Source organism: Carettochelys insculpta, chromosome 1 (genome assembly GCF_033958435.1).
Source record: "Carettochelys insculpta isolate YL-2023 chromosome 1, ASM3395843v1, whole genome shotgun sequence".
NCBI classification, from domain to species: Eukaryota; Metazoa; Chordata; order Testudines; family Carettochelyidae; genus Carettochelys; species Carettochelys insculpta.
In genome coordinates, this window is record NC_134137.1 from 285609360 (window position 1) to 285627163 (window position 17804).

Below are 17804 nucleotides of genomic sequence, written 5' to 3' on the forward strand. Positions count from 1 at the left end.
TGTTGAAGTCTGGATTTGCCAGCACTGGGGCCCTGACCAGAGCCTCCTTCAGCGCGCAGAGGGCCTCTTGGCACTGCTCTGTCCAGATCACCTTGTCAGGCTTTCCCTTTTTACACAGCTCCGTGAGGGGGGCTGCGATGGAGCTAAAGTGGGGCACAAACCTCCAGTAGTACCCCGCCATCCCAATGAAGGCCTGGACCTGTTTCTTAGTCTGGGGTGTTGGCCAATCTCTGACAGCCTCCACTTTAGCTGGCTCTGGCTTTAAGCAGCCGCTGCCCACCTTGTGGCCCAGGTAGGTCACCTCAGCCATTCCCACCTTGCACTTCCCTGCCTTGATAGTCAGACCGGCCTTCTGGAGTTGGTCCAGCACCTGCTTGAGTTGGGACACATGGTCCTCCCACGTCTGGCTGAAGATGCAAATGTCGTCCATGTAAACCAGGGCAAAGCTCTCCATCCCTTTCAGTAGCTGGTCCACCAGACGCTGGAAGGTAGCGGGTGCCCCCTTGAGGCCAAAGGGCAGGACCTGGAACTCGTAGAGACCCACAGGAGTGATGAAAGCCGACTTCAGCCGGGCATCTTGGTCTAATGGCACTTGCCAGTACCCCTTGGTGAGGTCTATGGTGGTGAGGTAACGGGCTCCCCCCAGCTTGTCTAAAAGGTCATCAGGCCTGGGCATGGGGTAGGCGTCCGATACAGTGATGGCGTTAAGCTTGCGATAGTCCACACAAAACCAAACAGACCCATCTTTTTTAGGGACTAACACCATGGGAGAGGCCCAGGGGCTGGACGAGGGTTGGATCACCCCCAGAGCCAGCATGTCTTCAACCTCCTGCTCTATGTCCTGAGCCGTCCTCCCTGTGGCTCTGAATGGCACACACTTGATAGGGGCGTGGGTGCCTGTCTCTATTCGGTGGACAGCCAGGTCAGTGCGTCCGGGTCTGTCCGAGAACAGCTGTTGATGCGAATGCAGCACCTCCTTGATCTCCGTCTGCTGGGCAGGGGTCAGCTGGTCTGAGAGGGGAATAGACTCCAGCAAGGAGCCGGCTCCAGTCCTTGTGAGTAAATCCATCAAGGGATCATCCCCCTGCCCCTCCCAGTGTCTGCACACGGCCAGCACCAAGTTCTGTCTGTCCCAGTAAGGTTTCATCATGTTCACATGATAGACCTGGTGGCTGTGGGCCCGGTTCGACAGTTCCACCACATAATTCACGTCATTTAGCTGTTTGACAACCCTGAAGGGCCCATCCCAGGCTGCTTGCAGCTTGTTCCGCCGCACAGGTACAAGGACCATCACTTGATCCCCGGTGGCATAGGCTCGGGCCCTGGCGTTACGGTCATACCAGACCTTTTGCTTCCTTTGGGCCATGGAGAGGTTCTCCCTGGCCAGGCCCATGAGCTCGGTGAGTTTTTCCCGGAAGGTCAGTACATACTGTACCACTGACTCCCCTTCAGGAGAGGCTGTCCCCTCCCACTCTTCTCTGAGCAAGTCCAAGGGTCCCTGTACCCTCCTTCCGTACAGCAGCTCAAACGGGGAGAACCCCGTGGATTCCTGGGGCACCTCCCTGTATGCAAACAGCAGGTGGGGTAAGTACTTGTCCCAGTCATGGGGGTATTGATTCATGAAGGTTCTCAGCACCTGCTTCAGAGTCCCATTGAACCTCTCCACCAGCCCATTGGTCTGCGGGTGGTCGGCTGTGGCCCAGGTGTGCCGGACCCCACACTTGTCACACAAGCTTTGCAGTATGGCCGACATGAAGTTGGACCCCTGATCTGTGAGGACCTCCTTGGGGAACCCCACTCTGCTGAAAATGGACAGCAGTGCATCTGCCATGGTGTCAGCGTCGATAGAGGTCAAGGCCACTGCTTCTGGGTATCGCGTGGCAAAATCTACCACTACCAAAATATATTTCTTCCCCGAACACGTTGCCTTGCTGAAGGGGCCCACTATGTCTATAGCCACTTTCTGGAAAGGCTCCTCTATGATGGGCAGTGGCCTCAGGGCAGCTTTCCCCTTGTCCCGGCTCTTCACCACCCTCTGGCAGGGATCGCAGGACAGGCAATGCAGACGGACAGCTGCAAAGATCCCTGGCCAGAAAAAGTTCTGTAACAACCTTCTCCTGGTGCGGTGGGTCCCCTGGTGTCCTGCGAGCGGGACATCATGGGCTAGGTACAGCAGCTTGCGCCGGTACTTTTGGGGAACCACCAGTTGCCTCTGGACCTTCCATGGCTCCGCTTTGCGTCTGGGAGCCCATTCCCGGTACAGGAATCCCTTTTCCCACAGGAATCTCTCCCTGCAGCCCTCCCCCAGCTGTGGAGCTGGGCTGAGACTGGCCAGTTCCCTCAGCTTCTGCAAGGAGGGGTCTCTCTGCTGCTCTGCCTGGAATTCTTCCGCTCGGGCAGGAGCGGATGCTACTTCCCCATCCCTGCCTGGCTCCAGCACCCCTGGCCTGAGAGATCTGGTTTTTGGGGGCCCCCTTTCTCTCAGGGTTGGCCCCTGTGGCTCCTGTGACTTTGGCTGGGCCTGTACCCCTGAATCTGGGGAGCGCACCCCTCGTTTTCTTTGGCTACGGGTCAGGACCAGGGCACGAGGGCGTTCACCTTGCCAGTTCTCCAGGTCAGCCCCCATCAGTACATCCGCCGGCAAATGGCTGTGCACGCCCACCTCCTTGGGGCCTTCCTTCTTCCCCCATTTCAGGTGCACCCTCACCATGGGCACCTTGAAAGGGGTCCCATCAATTCCTGTTATCGTCAGGTGGGAATCGGGTATCATGCAGCCCGGTGCCACCACCCCGGGTCGGGCCAGCATCACGTCAGCGCCTGTGTCCCAGAACCCCGTGACCTTTCTCCCGTCTACCTCGAGGTGTTTGAGGCACTTGCTCCACAGAGGTAGTGCCGCCCCTACTCTGTAAACTGACCTCTGAGCATTTGGTCCCCCTGAGGAGCTGGTCTGTGGGGCGGACTCGGCCCAATCCGAGTGCCCATTGTCAGCACCACCCGCCTTGGCCGCCAGCCCCTCTGGCTTCTGGGACCCCACCCAGTTGACTCCATGACCCCCCGGCCTGCTCAACCTGTCTGGGAGCCTGGGGCACTGGGCTGCTCTATGCCCCTTTCGCCCACAGCGATAACAGCCTGGGTCTTGTTGTGTCCCTCGGGCCGGCTGCTCTGTCTGGGCTCTGTTTGGCTCTCTGGGGGGTGGGTGGCTGGCCCCTCTTTCCTGGGCTTGCCCAAGAAGTGGTCCCCTCTGTCGTACAGTCAGGGACCAGTCTCTCCGAGATTCTCGGTCTCTCCGGTACTCCCTCTCCCTCCGGGACTCCCTCTCTTTGTGGGGCTCACTTTCAAACCTGGCCCGGCTGTTTGTGAAATCATCTGCCAGTTTCCCTGCATCGTGAGAGTCCCCTGGCTTCCGGTCCACACGCCACACCCTCAGGTCAGGTGCGCACATCTCGTAGAATCGCTCCACGACCGCCAGCTCGATCAGGTCCTCTACGGACTGGACTCCCATTCCGAATGCCCACTTCTGGTAGTATTGCTTCAGGTGGGCGGTTGTATCTACATGGGTTTCCTCTGGCCTCTTCTGTGCCTCCTGGAACTTCTTTTTGTACATCTCCCGAGTCAGCCCGAACTTATGCAGCAGGGCCTGTTTGAACCGTTCATAGTCCCCAGGCTGCAGCCCCTCCAGCCGGCTGAGCATCGCTGCGGCCTTCTGGCCCAGCAAGGGGGTGAGGTGCCGGAGCCACTCATCTGGGGGAACCTCATGCAACTCACAGGCTCGCTCAAAGGCAGTAAGGAACTCGTCCATGTCCCCTGGGTCCTGACACTGGGCCAGCACACGCGTCTCCAAGTGACTGGCCACCCCGATCCGTCTGGCCCTCTCCCCGCTTACCGCAGCTGGGGCCTCTTGGCGTCTCGCCTCTGCCATGGTTCGCTCATGCTCCCGCTCTCGCTCTCTCTCCTCCCGCTGTCTCTCTTGTAGCTGGCACTCGTGCTCACGCTCTCTTTCCTGTTCCTGGCGCTCGTGTTCCCTCTGCCGTTCCTGGCGCTCATGTTCCCTCTGCCGTTCCTGGGCTTCCAGTTCCTTTAATTTCACCTCGAGTTCCAGCCGTCGCAGCTCTGCGGCGGGGGACTCTGCCCGCGATGGACCACCGCTAGCTGAGCGCGACCTGGCGGGCACCGCGTCTGTCTGACGGCGTCGAGCCCCTGCTCCTGTCGGAGAATCCGAACCGCTTCCCGAGGCTGACCAGCCACTTTCTGCCGGGACAGGCTCTGCCCCCCCAGATCAGTCATTCTCTTCCAGCTGGGCAATCAGCTGAGCCTTGGTCACCTTCCCCACGGTCAGGCCCCTCTCTCTGCACAGCCCCGCTAGCTCTGCCTTCAGGAGTTGGGTATAATCCATCTCCCCGCTATCTCCCAGGGTATCCACTCACCAGCAGCAGCTGCAGGAATGGCTCTGTTCCCCCTCTGGCTCTTGTGAGACTCCTTCCTTCTCTGGTGCTCAGTCAGCCACTGCTGGGAGCTCATCCATGGGTGCAGTGCATCCCACTGCTGACACCAGTGTGATGGAGTTCAGGGGTCCCCCTGCACTGCATCCCGTCCACTGGCAGGAGAGACTCTCACTCAGCAGGTACAACAGAAGGTTTATTAGGCAACAGAAGCCCAGTTTCTCACAGAAACGACAGTACAGCAGCCAGAGACAGTCCTTCCAACCCGTCCTGGGGGGAAGACCGCGAGAGGTGCCCCTCTGGGGTGTGGGTTTCCGCCTCCTCAGGCTGGCTGCCTTCCAGCTCTCCCTTTTCCTAGCCTCTAACTGCCGGCCCCGATTCAAAACCCAGCTCAGCTCCTCCCTGCTCTTTGTTCAGGCAGAGGTGTTACCTGCCAGTTGTAGCCCCAGGGTCATCCTTAGCCACTGGGAGCTGCTGCTTGCCTCAGACATCCAGCCTGACTCACACATGCACTCCCCCCACTCCATCACAGCTTCATCTCTGTCCCACTTATTCTGCCCTCTCTTACTTATTCCCCATTTGAGTTTCTTCTTTCCCCTGCATATGTTGCCCAGATTCCAGGTTCCTTTATCTTCTCAAATACTTTGCAGAAATTTATCTCCTTCTCTGGACATACACCTAGAGCCCATTCCCTCTGCTTTTCTTTATCCATTGGCAGACCCTGATCCTTTCCAGATCGCTGCTTCCACAGCTGGCTACTTCTGGTGGCACCAGTAATGCTCTTCTGCTCCTAAAAAGCAACAGGCCTTTGCACAGACAGCTACACTGCCACCTCCTCCTCACTTCCAGCTTCTTTGATAGACATCCAGGCTCATCTTTCCAATAAAAAAAGTTAAAAAACTAAATGAAGCAAGGAGCCATCCCCATAAGACCAGCCGTCCAACAGCAAGCACCACAAATGATGATTTGGGAAATTCTGATGTAAAAAGCCTTGCTCCCTCAAACACTCCCACCTTTTCCATATTTTTACAAGATAACAAGGAAGAATTAACATATGGCATTCAGACTGCAGCCTGTATGTTGCAGTTGCACCGAAGAGTCTCAATTGTGGATTTGCTTCATATTGTGCTAGGCTTTACGCAAACGCACCAGGAGATACACTTAAAATGAAGTACGATAACATCAGAATATTCACTGGTCACATACGTTTTCAATTTCAGAGATGTATTACATAGGTTGGTGCTTCATTATCGTGAAGATGGGTATATTGAAAATGCCATAGGTGCTATAGAGAGAACAGTCTGTGTAAGGCTCAAGTCAAGAATTCTAATGAATATGTATGCAGGAGGCTCAGGTATGGAAAATTCTTTACTTTCTGAGAACAGGCTGGCACTACTCAAAATATACACACAACATCATCACACCTTTGTTTAACACAGGAAGCACATCTCTCTCTGTTGCGCAAGAATTCTGCAATTTGCCTGGGAGCTGAACAAGAACCAGTATATTTAGAGCTGTTTCTTCAATTAAGAGTTCTACCAACATCAGCTTTCTTTTGCATATGTGCCCCCATATTTTTAAACAGATTAATAGCTACTCTACGTGATCACAAATGAGACCTATTTCCATGCAGGACATTTATCTGAAGAATGTCTGAGACAGTAGCAGAGCAAAGTTATTCACTAATGGCTGAAATATTAGCTTGTCAAAATGAAGGATTTATTTTCTTCATAACGAATTGCTTGCTGCTACAAGCTTACCAGTAACTTGTTTTCATACTGTCACGTAAAACACTTAAGTACCTGTAGTTCAGTAAGCACAGTTTTATGCCTCTTGCTACATTCTATCTTCTCTACTCGTGTTTTCAGATCTGCCAAAGTCTTGTCAAACACAGCACACTGCAGGGCACTCAGTTTCTCCTCTAACAATTTCTGGATGACCTAGAAAAATGTGCAAACATACATTACTGGTATTTGGAAGGCTGACACAGCACATATGCAACATCTTGCCACTCACTAAGACTGACATTGTCAATCAAATAACCATCACATCATCAGTACTACAACATTTAAGTATTTTTGCAGATGTGGAGTTAGAAAAAATGATTCCTCACCTTGAGTTTTAATAGATATAAATGGATTCTCTGCCAGTTACTGTATAAAATTCATCTCTTCATGGTATGATAAACATGTATAATCCTACCAACACAGGTCTTTTTATGATCCTTAACAATGGTGTGGAAAGCACTACGGTAATATTGTGTGTAAATGGACTTTTCCCTGAGCTTATCTCTGTCACCATGGATCCAGACATTTTAAAGACTACAATTTAAGAAATTATGCGGAAAGACTATGTTTAACACCTTTCTTCCGGATACAATTTTTCTCCAACACACCTGCCCTTCTGCTCCCATCTGTAGAAAGAGAAGTTGCACAGTAACTAGAATTTTTTGAGATATGCAGCCATTTCTCTATTCCACTTTGAGCACACATGGACTCATGCAAGTGAGACCATGAATATTTTTGCAAGCGGTGGCCACTGGTTCACATCTCCACAGCTTTGCACATACCCCACACTAAGGACATAAGGTGTAGACCAACCACATCTCCAATTAACAACATAAGAATGAACGGCCATACTGGGTCAGACCAAAGGTCCATCCAGCCCAGTATCCTGTCTGCCGACAGTGGCCAGTGCCAGGTGCCCCAGAAGAGGTGAACCAAAGACAATGATCAAGCCATTTGTCTCCTGCCATCTGTCTCCAGCCTTTGACTAAAGGCTAGGGGCACCATACTATACCCTTGGCTAATAGCCATTTATGGACCTAACCTCCAAAAATTTATCAAGCTCTTTTTTAAACTCTGTTAGAGTGCTGGCCTTCACAGCCTCCTCCGGCAAGGAGTTCCCTATCATAAATTATATATAAACATAAATCATAAATTCCTTCCCTATCATAAATTATATATAAACACCTGAAACAGAGGTGCAGGAGTGGAACACAGACAGGGACAACATCTCAAGGAACATCAGTTATTGTACCAGGTAAGTAACTCCTCTTTCTTCTTGGAGAGTATTCTTCTTCAAGTGAATACACTATGGCTACGTCTACATGGAGCTTTGCTGCTGGTGGCAAGATGCAAGGGAGGTATCTTGAAAATGCAAATGTCCACTCCTTTGCACATTCATATTGGTAATTTGCATAGTTGTGCAAGATTGCCATGCCAGCAGAAGCTACTGCTGGCAGAAAACAAGCCTTGTAGACCTGATTCTGCCAGCAAAAACCTTCTTTGTTGGCAGCCCCTTATCCCTCATATTTTACAGGCATAAGGGGCTGCTGACAAAGAGGGTTTTGCTGGCAGAACCACGTCTACATGCCTTGTTTTCTGCTGGCAGCAGGGCGATCTCATGTAACTATGCAAATTAGCCACATGAATATGCTATTTGCACTTTTGAGACCCATCTTTTGCATCACGCTAGTGTCAGCACGGTTCCATGTAGATGTAGCCTATGTGTATTCTGCAGTGGGTTACTGACAAGCAGTATTCAATGACATGGGAAGGTGCAAGGACATGCATGGTGGTGGTAACTGGAGGACTACTGTGTTGAAATTTGCATTAGGTGTGGAAACTTACACTGGGGTGTAATGATTCATGAAGGTATTGATTCAGTTTCATCTTGCTGCTTCAGAGATTTTGCTGAGAGGAAGGTCTCAAAGTCAGAATATCAGTGTAGCCTTGGCCCTAGTCAAAAGCAATTTCACCACTCACAGAGGTGTTTCTCAATTTGTGACATGATGCAGACCAAAATCCATTTTAACTCTCTGAGAAGAGATCACTTCCCATCTGTTCAGCAAAAAAGATAAAGAATCTAGGCAATTTCTTAAAAGATTTTGTTCTTCATGGAGCATGCCAAAGCTTTATAAATAACCAGACAATAAAATGCATGCTTTAGAGAAGACGACAGGTATGTAAACTTTCTGATTCTGATGAAAGTCTGAGATTACCATGAGAGTATTTTTATGGTGACCTCTTAAGAGAAACTTCCATAAAATCATAGACTACCAGAACTGGAAGGGACCTCAAAAGGTCATCAACTCGTGTCATCTAACTTGGCAGAACCAAGTGCCATCTAGAACATCCCCAAAAGATGCCTAGCCAACCTGCTCTTAAATATTTCCAATGATAGAGACTCCAAAACTTCCCTAGGTAACTTATTTCAGTGTTTAACCACACTGACAGCTAAGAAGTGTTTTTCTAATATCCAGCCTAAATTTTTCTTGCTGCAATTTAAGCCTTGCTTCTAGTCCTATCATCAGAGTTTAAAGAGAATAGTTTCTCTCTCTCCTCACTGTAACTCCTTCTTAGGTACTTAAAAAGATGTTATCATGTCCACTCTCAGTCTTCTCTTTTGCCGGGTAAACAATCCCAGTTCTTTCAGTCTTTCCTCAGAGGTCACTTTTACTAGACCTTTAATCATGTTTGTTGCTCTTCTCTGGACCCTCTCCAATTTCTCCAGATGTGGTACCCTGAACTGGACATGATACTCCAACTGAAGCCTAATCAGTGTAGGATAGAGTGGAAGAATTACTTCTTGTTTCTTTCTCACAACACTCCTGTTAACACTTTGTCCTTATGGACACTGTACACAGAAGATCAGACACAAGGTGCCCAGCTCACCCAGTCTTTTGAGGTGATGGCAACCTTCATAGATCAGACAGGTGGGATAAAGAGCATGAGGCCAGATGTTCGAAGGGATATCTTGTTAACGCTGAGAAGAACAGAGGTGCCATGACAGAGTGGGTTTTATCACAGAAGAAAGGTTCTAATAATCATACCTTTCAGAAATCATATAGTATCAAGCTGAGTAAAAATCAAACGGCTGTCAGCTGGAGGATGACAAGAGTTAATAGCTGCTAAGTATAGCCGCAGGGAACTAAGAAAAAGACCTGATGTGTCTAAGGAAAGAAGATACTTAATATGGTGAGGCTTATCAGTGTTCTTTCGTGTTATCTGGTGATGCTGAGACCAGACTGAGAACTTTTTTTATTTGGCTGTGTAGCACTTTTTGTGAACTACTTCTATTATTGCTGAGGGTAGCCTGAACCGCTCCCAAATATGTTCCTTCCAGGTTCAGTAATACCCACTGAAATAGATGATATCAGGCTGTCAGGTGGTAGGAAGATGGATTAGGATTCCTGACCTTGAACTTATTCAGAGAGTCAAGAGGTCCAGCGAAGACTGGATACTGTTACATAGACATCCTGATATCTGAGGAATGCTGGGCACCCCCCAAATTGTCTAAGCTACAGGGGAGCAATCAGGATACTTACCAATTCATCTTGCTTGGTCTTCCTCAGAAAAGCGAATGGGCAGGAAGTGGTAGGTCAGCTATTCTGACCAAGGAACTAAAAGCACATCTCTTCTGGACACTGTGTTGATTGTGTGTTTTCTGTTCTCTCAAAATGCAGAGAGCTGAAGACAGAGATTTACACTGACAAAATATGCACTGTTCCACAGAAATGCATAGCTGCCATTTGTGGTCCTTTGGAAATATGTCTTCTGAGGCTGTCAGGAAGATATGTATCCACAGGAAGTGCACTAGTGGCAGAGTGACCTGCTGGTGAAAACAAAAGTTCCAAAGATTGCCAGTTTTTATACACAGGAACACTGTTGATGTAGAACACTGGTCATGTGGTCTGACACCATTACAACATGCAGAGTTCATAGGAATCACTTGCAGGTCTCACAGAGTGCATGTGAGTTTAGGAGGCTCATGCATTCTGAACTCTGTTGGAGTCCTAAGAATGTGACACCCAGGATTAAAGTCTTTGGGAAGGTGGGAGGGAGGGAAGGAAATGAAGAGGCCCCTGCTCCACACACACTTACTCCCTTTTCTCCAACTAGGCTAGAAAAGCTTAACTCGGGGCAGGGAGGAGGAGGGCCGACAGACAAGTTTGTCCATACCGTGCTTGTTCTAAATAAACAGTCTAAACCCTAATCTGGAGGTAATGAAGGCAAAGTCTCAGAAAAGGTATCATACAGTTAACTTAGTATGATGAGATATGAACAGATGGGATGTCTGTGGACTCAGCCAGAGCTGAGTGACAACTTCCCTCATGGATCAGAATCTGTTCCACAACAGGTATGCTTTGGCACTGAGACCAGTGTTGTCCCAGTGAACTCAACCACCTGCATGAAAATTAAAATGCACTTTTCTGTGCTTGTGTGAATTCCCAATGAATGTAGATGACTGAGCAGGGATGAGGTCTGTATCTCCTGATGAGATTTCTTATCATTGAGCTAGAGGAAAATTGATGATTCTTGGCATAAGAAGTGACCTGCCATGAGTTACTGTACCTTTTTGGATAATCGCAGCACTACTGCAGATCTGAAGTGGGGTACCCCCACACGCAGAGTGGTTCACACCTACTGTGAAGCCTTCTGTGTGAGGGGTAAATGTAGGCTTTTTTTGTATTACGAGTAGCAATCCAGTCATGTCTATTCAGTGAAAGTGTTCATTATTAAAGCTAGGGAACCTCAATCACCAGATGAAGACATCGAGCTGTTTGAAATCTAAGATGGGGTCTTCATCATCCCTTCTTTTTTGTGGATGAAAAACTATTTCGAAGAAATCTCTTCCATAGTGTTGAGTGGACACCAGCTTTATGGCTCCTTAACAAAAGGATGGAATTTAGTTCTTGAAATAACACTCATGAGCAAGAATGGTTCCTAAAGGAGTTTTGGTGATGGAAGGGAAAGAAACTCTTTGATGTAGCTGGTAAGAATGATATTGAGAGCCCATTTGCCTATCATTATCTGCCAAACCTGGGAAAAACAAGTTAGATAGCCAACACGTTGGACAGACAGACACGCTATCTGATGTAATTTGCCACTTTCAAAAATATCATAAAAAATGTGTCTTAGTGGGAGGTTTGGACTGGAAGACAGAAGAATATTGTGCTTGCTCAGCTTCTTCCTCTGTAGTTTTTTGGATGGTCCATAGACTCTCTGATTATAAAAAGCTAGCCTATACAGTTGCTGCCTTTGGAATTTCCTCCTTGGCACTGGAATGTAGATTCCCTGTAAGTGGAGAGTTTCCCTGGAACGCTTCAATGAGTGCAATGAATCATCTGTCTTCTCACTAAACAGGCTGTTACTTGTTGGAAAAATCCTATACTGTAAATTGGAATTGCCTGGGAAACCCAGGGGACTGACGCCATGATGCTTTATGAATACCAACTGCATTACAAACATGGAGTAACTGACACAATCACAGGTGGATAACCGAAGGCTGTCTAATGTTAAAAAATAAAAGAGCTGTCTTTCCAAGTAGGTCCAAATGTTCATCCACCTTATTGGAAGTGGTGGATTTTGGCTGATGTTACTTGCTTCTTTCAATGACCATTTGGACCATTAAGTAGATCGTGGCAGCTTGCATTTAAAAAAAATACAAACAAACAAACAAAAACAAACCAAACCCAGTTCTTTCTGTCCTTTTTGGAGTGGAGGGAGCATGTGTCAAACCTCTTCTATCCTTTTTGGAGGAGACAAAGCATGCCAAACCATGTTGGTGATTTCCAGGAATAACACACTGTTAGGCCCTGCACTTGGTAGACTGCTAAGTTTGTATGGGGGTTCTTGCATTTCCTTCATAGGGATTTGTAATGTATCAGAGACCCTACTCAACAGGTCTTTGAAATGCATGTAACCATCCAGGGTTCAAGGTGACAGTCTGTTCTGGGTCTTCCACTTCCTCCATTAGTTCCTGAGGGGATTCTAATACCTCTCTGTAAGAAGAGGGATACATGATTCCCCATACAATCATCTCATCTCATGATAGCGTGTGTTTGAGTCTCATGATCTCAATAAAAAGGATCAAATGATGATTGAGGCCTAAAAGCACAGGGAACTACTGGTAACAATGTGGGTCCACTGTTCTTTAACAATGTGGAACCCTGGAGACTCTGGATCCTCTAACTGGGCTAACCTTCCACTTTGGTGAGGGTCATGGTGCTCTCTCACTCATGCCCGGAAAAGAAATGGGTAGGTTGTCTTGCGATGCCATGACTGGTAGAAGGTGCTGGAGAACTACTCCCCCTCTTTCATACCTTGTCTGGACTGGTGGTGTCAGGGTCACTCTTGTCAAGACCAGACATGAGAGTACTGACAACTCCAAGGAGGAGGATGATATCCTCAGGGTTAGTATCTCTACCCCAGATGTGGAGAGGTGCCAGGCACTCCTGTCCTGTATAGGTGGAGTTTGTCTGCTCAGAGACTTTGGTGGCAGTTGACTAGTTTTCAGAGCGCAATGGTAGCACTGATAAGAGGCCCTCTCTTTTGTTGGTACCACAGATGGTCCTGCTCCTACAAACATGCTGATCTTAGAGCTATCTGGTGTAATTTCTAGTTGATGGAAGATTCTGTCCCTTATATGCTCCTGAGCCTCCTGAACCAGGATATGAAGCTTCACTTGACTTGGACAATATCAGGGAAGAGCTCATCTTCTTGGAAGAAGACCTAGGGCAGGGGTGGGGCAGGAGAGGTGATCTGTCATCTGTTATGAAAATATCTCCAGAAGTCTATAGCCCTGGAACTAGAGACCATCATGCTTGGAGGTATGGTCCTTAGCATCTCTGACCACTGTTTGGGGACTGTTCAGCCTGGGTCAGGCTGAAGATATGTTGTAGAATTCATAAAAGAATTTTAAAGCATAGTCTCACAGGCTTGGCAAGATCAGAGGGGAAGGATCAGCATATGCTGTATTTTAAGGAGCTATAAGATTGCCCAAAAGAGCAAAGAAGCTTTAGATGAACACTGCTGGACAAGGAGGCCAGGAGCATGAAACAGTTCTTGCCTCTTGGGATCTTGAGCATACTAGTTACCTGAAGTAGGGGAAAATGAGCTTCTCCAAGTCCTAAAATTTTCCTGGCTTGCTAGTCACTACTGAACTATCTAGAAGTAATGCAAAATATGGTTTACAATTATGTACAGATAAAATACTGAAGAAAGTAGCAAATGCCACAGATCTTGAAGGGTTCCAGCTCAGAACACAGGAAAAAGAAACTGCAGAGGTGTTTGGTCTTCACTATACCCTCTGTCCTTGGTTCTAAGCACAAGCAGAAGACCATACAGGCAACCTACTAGCAAAAATCTTCTAGTTTCAGGAGCATAGAACATATGTATACCCACAGTAGAATATACATAGGGTCCAAAATAATTCCAAGACGATAAAATTCTAAATTCTGGAAGAGAACATTTTGTGCGGAAGTTCTATCCAACACTAGGCTGCTTCTCCAATCACACAACTGCAAAAGGAGAAAAACTGTTATTTAATTTTACTGTCTACAGTATGAATAAGGCTGTTACAAATGTAATTTCTTCCTGGAGCATACACTTTAGCTTTTCTTCTACAATAAAAGATTCACAAATCCCCACTTAGGCTACAAATCATCTGATAAAGGCAAGGATTACAGCAAGATTTTCAAATTATCATGCAGGCTACATTCTTGTTTGCAGAGGACAGTCTTAATGGCATTTAGACAAACAATGAAGTCCATTTAAACAGCAGTGAAGCTGTTCTTGGTAGGCCAAGTCAAATTAAAATGTATTTTACACATGACTCTGGCCTAAAGAACTACTGAACTTCTTCCAAAGGTAGTTTGGTTTCCAGCAGAGACAATTTTTCAAGATGTCTGCAGAAAGTTTTCTAAAAAACCCTCTTAGCCTATGCTTCAACCAGGAAACAGGTGGAGGACTCCTGTCCTTCCATACCTACTGAGTCAGTCTCTGCTGAGAGAGTCTTTGACACCAACAATTCTTTGCAAATCCTTATCTGAAATTAGTTTTGATACCTATTCACATTGATTGACAAGACAGTATTTGGAAGCAGTTCAGTATGCTTTTGAACACAATTTCAAAAAGCAGTTCCAAGTGAGATGGCTCTTATTCCTATGCCTCTCTCCAATTCTCCAACAAAAAGGAGCAGAGTACACTAAATATTCCCGAGTTTTTTATCGTTAAAAATATCCTGCATTTTGTTTCTGAATCCTTTTGATATTTTCTGTACTTTGTGAAGAAAAAGGAAGTTACTCACCTTGTGTAATAACAAGGATTCTTCAAGATGTGTGTCCCTAAGGGTGGTCCACTCTGTCGGTGTGTCCTTGCACCAGCAATTGGAGGTTTTTCATTAGCAGTGTCAAGCCACATCATGCATGCATAGTTAGCACCTTGTTTTGTCACTGGCACCCACTGACTGCACGTGTGGCATAGATCTCTCCATTCCTTCTCTATCACGCAATTCCATAAGTAGAACTCTAAAGCAGAGGGGAGGAGGAAGGGAGGTGGAGCACCCATGGGACACACATCTCGTAGAACCCTTGCAAAAGATAAAGCCCTCGTCTTCTCTGAGTGATGCCCCTGTGGGTGTTCCACTGTGGGTGATAAAAAGCAGTGGGTTCTGAACTTGTGATTGAGACACTGAGGAGAGGATGCGCATGTTCAACTGAAGACGTGCAGATGGGCCCATTCATAATGGCTTGCAAAGGTGGGCTCAGAAGACCACGTCACTGCCCTGCATGTCTTGCAGGGGAACATCTTTAAGGAATGTGGTTGATGTGGCTATTGCTATTGTGCAGTATGCAGTTATCTACGGTGGTGTCTTGGTGTGCAGCAGGTATGTATACATTGAGATCCATTTGGAAAGATGTTGGGCCAAGATTGCTTCACCTTTGGAGCATTCAGCTATGGAGAGAAAAAGCCTAGTGGACTTACAACATGGTTTTGTCCTTTTTAGATTGAAGGTCAAGGCCCCATCAGAAACTGAGAATGTGGAGTGCTATCTGAAGTGCATTCTCTTGTGGTTTGTAGAAAAAATGTTGGTAAGTGAATGAGCTTTTTATGTGGAAAAGGGATACCACTTTGGGCAGCAACTGGTAGTCTGGTCTCAGTGTAACTGTGTCGTTGGTAGCCATGGCAGTGGGGGTCTGCCATGAGGGCTGCTATTTTCCCCACACATCAGGCTGGTGTGATTGCAACAAGAAATGCTACCTTCACAGACACATGGAGGAGACAGCATGAAGCTACAGACTCAAAGGAGGCTCTTGAGTACACAGTTGATGTCCCAAGGTGGTGTGTGATCCCTTAGGTCAAGGAATGTATTTTGCATTCCTGTCAAGTATTGTTTCGTAGTCGGATGAGCAAAAATTGATGAACGTTCAATTGGATCATGAAAGGCCAGAACAGCAGCTATGTGCACCCTGAGGAAGCTGAGTGACACATCTGAGTCTTTGAGAGTCAGTAGGTATTCAGGATGACAGGGAGAGGTGCTGTGGTAGGTACTGTCAGTTGCCACTGATGGCATAATGCTGAGAATAGTTTCCATTTTTACAGGCAAATTATTGTGGTAGTGGCACGGCGACTGGTCACCAGCATGTTTCACTCTGTCTGAGCAACTTTCTTCACTATGGTGGATCCATGGAGTAACCAAGCCTTGAAGTGAAATAGCATTAGATTCACATGTATTGTTTGATGGTGATGTTGGGAGAGGAGATCCAGATAATCAGGAAGAAGTGAGGGACTGCAGATTGCCAGGAAATGAAGGTAGGGGAACCAAATTTGTTTCTGCCAGGTTGGCACTATTACAATTACTCATGCCCAGTTGTCAATATCTTCCTGAGCACTTGATGTATCAAGGAAGGTGTATGTGAGAGGTGTCTTGCCCAACCTTGGAGCAAACTTCATAGCAGTTCCAATTTGATCATATAGTGAAACAATAAGCCTAGGGTTGCTCCCATTTACAGAATATCCTGTGCATGACCACCTTCTTTATCGTCCACTTGTGCTGTTAGAAGAAATGACAGCTGAAATCATTCACCATCGTGCTGAGGGATCCCAGTAAATAAGCCACCATCAGCACGATATTGTGGTAGATGCATCAGATCCAAAATCTGATGGCTTCTGTACAGAGGGAACACAATCACGCCTCACCTTGTCGGTTTATGTAGAACATACACATCATGTTGTCTACTGATATGTGTATTCTGTATTACTGATTAAATGTGATGGCAAGTATTGCTGACTGCTCTCAGTTCCAACTTACTAATGTGCATATGAGCTTCCTGTGATGACCATTTGCCGTACATCGTATGGTTCCCGAGACGCGATCCGCATCCCACAAGTGAAGCATCTGTGATTATGGTACACCTTGGTGTTTCCTGCTGAAAGGGAACAACTTGCATGATGTTTTGAGGTTGCGTCCACCACTGTAGGGAGGACAGGACTTACGGTGGAAAAGTGACAAGACTTGTTTAGATTGCCTTGAGATGGGGTACATATCATGGTGAGTCAGATGTATACGAAGCCCTTATGAAGCCTGGCTAAACTTGACTACCTATGCCATGGCTGAAATGTGGCTGAGAATTTCAAGGCATGTCCTTACGATAGTAAAAGGGCTAAATTGAACCACGATAATGAGAGAATTGAGAGTCTCGAACACGTGTTAGGGCAGTATTGCTCTGGCCCACCGAGAGTCTAACTGTGCTCCTATGAGCTAAAATTGTTGGGTAGGTAAGGTTTCAGTTTTTTAAGTTCATTTGTAAGCTCAGGCAAGAAGGCGATGACTTTTTATACTATTATTTGCGCCTCATTGCAGGTGGAACCCTTGATTAGGTAATCGTCCCAAGCAGGGTATATTCATCATCATCATCATCATCATCAACCATGGGCTCAGCGCCCGTTGGCGTCTGATGCCTCTCTCAATATTTCCTTCCCTCTTTCCCTATCCAGGGCAGAGTGGCTTAGTTTTCATAGACTAGCTCTGCACCAATCTACTATATCATCTATCCATTCTCTGTGGGGTCTGCCTCTCCTATTTGACCCATTCATTATGCCGAATACTAGGGTCTTGATTTTTCGTTCATTGTTCATTCTGCAACTATGTCCAAATAATTGTAGCTTCCGTTTTATATGTCCAAATAGTTGTAGCTCACGTTTTATAATCGTATGCAGCAGGTTCTCTTTCGGCTGTATCTTCCTATATAATTCCTCATTGGTGACCTGCATCCATCCTATTCTCTGAATCTTTCTATAACAACTCCTTTTGAACGCCAATATTCTTCTTTTCGAATCTTTCGTTATCACCCATGTCCCACATCCGTACAACATGTTGCTGAACACGTTTTCAAGATGCCCAGCTTCATTCTTAAACTAACTGCTTTGCTTTTCGAGATCTTATCCATCACCTTCAAACTCGCTCGTGCTTTCACTATTCTAGTCACTATTTCCTTCTTACAGTCTAGCTCATACATTACACTGCTCCCCAGATATGCGAACTTCTCTACATTTTCTAGTTCAATATCATCCACACTGA

The 17804-nt window shown here is 47.0% G+C and overlaps 1 protein-coding gene across 8 annotated transcripts in view; it reads right to left on the reverse strand.

Moving 5' to 3' along the window:
- ATF7IP (activating transcription factor 7 interacting protein) overlaps window positions 1-17804 on the reverse strand; it is a 218780-nt gene that overhangs the window by 63607 nt on the left and 137369 nt on the right. For all 8 annotated transcript variants that reach the window (XM_075010695.1, XM_075010701.1, XM_075010711.1 and 5 more), the window contains one exon: window positions 6242-6379. In XM_075010695.1, the coding sequence (XP_074866796.1) occupies window positions 6242-6379 (138 nt within the window). The remainder of the gene's footprint in view (window positions 1-6241; window positions 6380-17804) is intronic.